The 6,000-nt window shown below is 36.8% G+C and overlaps 1 protein-coding gene across 1 annotated transcript; it reads left to right on the top strand.

Moving 5' to 3' along the window:
* The first annotated feature begins 2,232 nt into the window (after positions 1-2,232).
* On the top strand, positions 2,233-3,745 carry LOC141844878 (alpha-L-fucosidase 2-like). The gene is made up of 3 exons (XM_074732854.1): positions 2,233-2,467; positions 2,551-2,696; positions 2,825-3,745. Exons 1-3 carry the CDS (start codon positions 2,233-2,235, stop codon positions 3,743-3,745), a joined length of 1,302 nt encoding a protein of 433 aa, XP_074588955.1.
* The last annotated feature ends 2,255 nt before the right edge of the window (positions 3,746-6,000 follow it).

The raw sequence follows: 6,000 nt of genomic DNA, 5'->3' as shown, positions 1-6,000 counted from the left end.
CTTTGGTATTTTTCTCTCCCTCTCTGCTATTTGATTAAACTTTTTTTATTGTTATGATACTGCCATTGTTTGATGGTTGCACTTATAATGTTGAAAGAAAAACTGATCACTTCTTAACAAAGCCACATATAACTAACTTCTCTTTGCTTAATCATGCTGGCTTGTTTTTATTTATCTTCAATCGTGGTATTTCATTGGTTTCATGACCAACATGCTTGTTATTTTACCTTGAATGTTTGTTTTTAAGAAACACATGTTAAATAGAGTGTAACTTGTCCATTTTGAATTCATTATATATATAGACTTTTTTTATGCTGTGAATCTACTAATTAACTTCTATTAAGCTGCAAATGTATAAATTAGTGTCTTCCAAAGCAGCACGAAACTTTTAACGAGTGACTAGTTAATCAACTTTTCCAGTAGTCCATATGTTTAATTTTTTCGTGAGAAAATTATTATCTCAATATCAGTTAAGTGAGGTATATAAGTTTTCGAACTGTGTTGCATGTTCACCAACCTCATGCTTGCAACTTGTGTTTTTGTTTCTTTTCTTATTTTTAGCCATACATGTCTTTAAATTTCCTCGTTGTATATTTTTTCTTGTGCATCAAAATATTTTTTTGATGTTTTGACATGACGAAGTTTATACCTTTTGGTGGAGCAGACAAGGAAATATTATGAGCGGTTATCAAAAAAATTCAATGTTCGATGATGACCTTCATTCAGTTTGGAGTTTCTTCACTACGAAGAAGAAAAAGAGTATTTCAATAGAATTTGCAGTGACAATTCAAAAAATTTTGATTTTTTTTCTTTTTTGTATGTTCTAAATATTATTTAGAGTATCATTATCATTTTAAATAGGAGAAATTATTATTTTTTGAAACTCTAGTTGCTTGGAGAGTATTGTTTCGTATAAAATTTTTTTTATCTTGGAATTCTTATTGATTGAAAATAATAATTTATCAAACTCTAAAAATTAAATATGCTACTGTGTCAGGACTCAAATATTATAATTTCGACCAGGGTTCTTGTACAATAAGGATCGACTCTACTTCACACACCTAACATCATATAAGAGTCATCATGCATCATGTTTGTTGACGTTAGCCTTCTCCTTGATAGCCCCTACTAAACACATATCGGAAACATCATTTATCAAGGATGATTAGATTTAAAAGTTGGAGGGGTCCAATTTAGGAGGAATATTCCAGAATGGAAATGTTCCTATGACTTGAGCCGATTAGAATATTTTTGATCGGGTATATTTTTGTACGCTAGCTGATAGTGAGGTTGTAAGATAATAAATTTGTAATACTCGGACGGATATATACATCTAATAGAGTTATATCGATGGAGTATTTTACTTTATGTCCTAATAAATTCAGCTATTTTTTAGACATCGGTGAAGTATGAAATCAGCACAATCTACACGCCCACGAACACACAAGGAGATAGGTTAGACATTTGAAGATGTTTCCTATCCGTACCGTTTTTTCGGGAATATTTCTAACCTATCTCCTTGTGTGTTCGTGGGCGTGTAATTGTGCTGATTTCATACTTCACCAATGTCTAAAAAATAGCTGATTTTATTAGGACATAAAGTAAAATACTCCATCGATATAACTCTATTAGATGTATACGTTCGGAACGAAGATGACAAGGGACATCGAGCACCGCAGGAACGCGCACCGTCCCGCGCGTACCCCCAACGGGCGACGGCCACATTCATACCATGAAAAGAGTACTTCAAGCCATGCGCAAAAGGACAAAAGCAACCTGCCATCGAAAGCAATGCATCGAGCCAACTCTTCTCTCTTCCCCATAAAAAACACCGCCGCTACGGCCACAATCTACATAGTGCTGAATCAGCCTCGGGCTCAATCAATTCTCAATGGTTAAAAGGCAGGCGCTTTTGTATGATCTACACAAGTCAATCAATGACTTCTTACTTCTGTAAAAAATGGATCCATCATCTTAGCGGTTCTACACGGTCATACAATCAATCGAAAAACTACAGTTGATCACGACGCAGGAGGATATTATCTGATTTCGCTAAAATTTAAATCCTTGTCCTTTTCCGCATCTGCTGCATCATAACCGACACAATAATGTCCGGGGGCGCAATCAATGACTTCCCAGCTCGCTAGCTTTTAACAGTGGCACCTGCACCTCCCTCTGTTTGACTGTTTCTTTTGTAACATTTCACTCTAAAACTTCACGTGACTGTTTGCGATGGATGCAGACGACGGCGAATGGGTGTGGGTGCGCCGGCCGGCCGAGCCGGAGGCAGCGGCATGGTGGAGCGCCGCCACCGCCGCCGTCGGGCTAGAGGACGAGGACGACCGCGCGCTCAAGGTGGTCTTCGCAGCGCCCGCCCCGCGCTGGACCGACGCTGCGCCTCTCGGGAACGGCCGACTCGGCGCGATGGTTTGGGGAGGCGTCGCGACCGAGACCATCCAACTCAACCGTAACATACGCTACGCTTTTGCTCACTTCCTTGACTACGGAGCTTATTAAACCGCTAAAGGTGTAGTGCCCCTTGTCGCTCAGATGATACGCTGTGGACGGGGGTGCCTGCCAATTACACAAACCCTAATGCGCCTGCTGTTCTTTCCAAAGTCAGAACGCTGGTCGACAATGGAGACTACGCCGCAGCCTCGACAGCTGCCTTGGGCTTGTCTGGTCTTCCTTCTGATGTACATTATACCCTCTCACTCTGTTCTTGTCTGACAATTTTGGATCACATTTGCTAAATGAGAAAGAAAAGTGATGGAATTACTCTTTTTCCCAACATTCATTGCTGAAACTTTCGTTTCAAGTGCAGGTCTACCAGCCTCTCGGTGACATAAATCTAGAGTTTGGAGATACCGATACTGCTCATACTGCATATTACAGAGATATTGATTTGAAATCTGCAACAGTAAATGTCAAATATGCCATAGAGGATGTGGAATTTACGAGGGAGCATTTCATTTCCAATCCCCATCGAGTAGTCGTTGCAAAGTTCTCGGCAAATAAAGCAGGCTCAATTTCTTTCACAGTTTATCTGGACAGCAAATTGCATCATCTTTCACGTATAAGTGGGACAAATGTGATAATCATGGAAGGTAGTTGTTCTGGGAAAAGAATTGCACCTAAAGAATGCACCTCAGAGAATCCGAGTGGAATTAAGTTCTCAGCAGTTCTGGATCTGCAAATGGGTGGTGATAGTAGTAAGATAGGTGTTATTGATAGGAAATTGAAAATTGAAGGTGCAGATTGGGTTGTTTTGCTTCTTGCTGCTGCTTCCTCATTTGAAGGGCCATTTACTAAGCCTTCAGATTCAAGAAAAGATCCTACATCTGCTGCCTTAAGCACAATAAATTCAATTAGGAACATGTCTTACTCTCAGCTATATGCCTCTCATTTGGATGATTATCAAAGTCTTTTCAATCGTGTTACATTGAAGTTGTCAAAAGGGCCTAACAACACAATTGAGAAACCAAGATTTGACTTCATTCAGAAATGTGATATCAGGGACTCTGATGTGAACAAAGAACAACTGGAAAGATCTTCAAACTTGGCTTCGTCGGTGATTTCAACAGCTGAAAGAGTGAAATCTTTTAAAAATGATGAAGATCCTTCTTTGGTACAACTTCTATTCAATTATGGTCGTTATCTGCTTATCTCTTGTTCAAGGCCTGGAACTCAAATTGCAAATTTGCAAGGAATATGGAACAAGGACATTGAGCCAGCTTGGGAGTAAGCTTATCTTTCACCTTAATTCTTTTACATGATATAGCTTAAATTTTTAGTTATCACATGAAGTTCATTATTCAAATTTATTAGATATGCTTGTAGACATCGAGCTCTGTGTCATTAGCTGTTATTTATTAATAACATATTTATTTTCTAGATTATATAATTTGACTTTGAAACCACTTCAATTGATGTTTGGCTCCATATATCATTTTTTAGCTTCTGTATTTTCTCTAGGTGGGAAGAATCAATTTTTAATGAGTTGAACTAGACAAGATGGATAAGTATATAATGTTACATTTGTCAAGGAGACATGTTAAAGTTAAAAAATATACAAGAGAACATCATCGCTTAGATTTTAGCTTTTGATTTGATAATAAATGCTACTAGTATATGTAAAAGGAGATCATATTATGTTTGTGATTGTTTACCGTTAAACTTCAAGTTTCATTCAATTATGGACAGAACAAATTTAATTCATTCTAGTTCATTCATGGCTTTAGGAGCACATGAAGACTTTATAAGTAAAATAGAAATTGGCGATTTTCTTACATTTATATTAGCAGTCACCCTTTTTTCTGTGGGAATTTGGCTTTGAGGCATGCTGCTCACTTTCTTTAAAATGACAATTTCTCCTTCCACAAGCATGTTGATGAGTTAATGGCAATTTCACTTCCAGGGTACTACAAAGCCATTAAACCTGTAGCAAGGTTTACCCGTAGGATTTCTAAAGGATTGAGTGTTGAATTCAAGAGGGAAATTCTATTAAAGGAGATGAGATTATCTAAACAAGCAGTCAATTATTTACAGATATTGGTGCACTAGTTTATTGAAAAGTTGACTTATCCGGATAGATCTAGACTATTTAATTGTGCCCATTACTCAAAAGATGTGATCCAAAAGATGCAATACTTTTAGATTAACTATAATAAACATTTTAAATTTAGTGTCTAAATGGTGCATTTGATAGTCATTACTAAATTGCCAAGTGCCAATAATATAATAAGGGCAGCCCGGCGAATGAAGTTTCCACCAATGTGGGGTCGTAGGGAAGTGTTGCCCTTGGTGCACGAAACTTCCGTCAATGCGGGATCCTGGGGAAGGGTTGGATTACATTAGGTCTATTATACGCAACCTTATCTTACATTTCAAGAGACTGTTTCCGCGACTCGAATCCGTATCACAAGGTCACATGGAAACAACTTTATCGTTGTAAAAATGCTCCCCTTCAAGTGCCAATAATATAATATAATATAACTTTATGCCTATTTCACCCATTACTTTATCTATTTGTAAAGTAGACAACTCCTATTATTTAAAAGCAATAATAAAGTTACAACCTCCAATGTGGGACTAAAATAATTGGACATTGTAATCTATATTTTACAATCCCCACTTAGATTATAATGCCAAAATTTGACACATAGACTTTGCTTGCAGTAGGAATTTGTTGACTCATAAAGGCATGGCTAGAATGGAGAATAGACAATGATAATTTCTCTGACACAATCTTAAACAATTCTTAGAATCAAATTGTGCATGTTCACTGAATAAAATGGGTAAAATATGCTATGAAATTTAAATAAAAAAGTGAAACTCAATAGTATCAATTGAATTAATGTAATTTATAGATTGCTTCTACTTTATAACCTTTTTCGTGTTTGGTGTGGCACACCAAAAGAAATTCATTAACACATTGTTTGAGCAAAGGTGCTCTTTTAATGGATTGATCAAATCTAGAAGAATGAGAATGTCTCTAGAATCCTATAAAGAATGAAACTATCGTTTTAAAAGATTTGAAATAAAAGAGAAAAATCAACACCTCTATCTCACCTTAAAGAATGCTAAGATTATAGTAGGTGTGGTGGAGTTATTGAATGAGAGAACTTGAAGTGGGATCAAAGCCTTTAATATACAAGAAGGTCTTCGAGAGGGTCATTTACTCAATGGACGTGAATGAATTGTGAGAGCAGGTGACATGATGAGCAAAACCCTTCATAATTACACAAGTTGTTCATAGCACTTGTGTCATTGACACACTTTGTGTAAAAATAGTCATTGGAAAGTCCAACATTCAAAAAATACGCCATTCTAGGAATATGCGTTGACTAAGTTTCAAGATTGATAGACACATTTTTCCTTCTGTTTTGGCATATATCAGCCAACTTGAAACTTGATTGATACACCATTTAAGGTGAAATACCAAGTTTGTCTTAGGTTTTCTTTGATCCTCCAAAACTTGAGGATCAACCTTAAGTCTTT

The sequence above is a fragment of the Curcuma longa genome, chromosome 14 (genome assembly GCF_044706935.1).
Source record: "Curcuma longa cultivar G26 ecotype Majalengka, Jawa Barat chromosome 14, ITB_CL_G26_1.1, whole genome shotgun sequence".
Taxonomy (NCBI): Eukaryota; Viridiplantae; Streptophyta; class Magnoliopsida; order Zingiberales; family Zingiberaceae; genus Curcuma; species Curcuma longa.
This window is presented reverse-complemented; position numbering and strand designations above follow the sequence as displayed.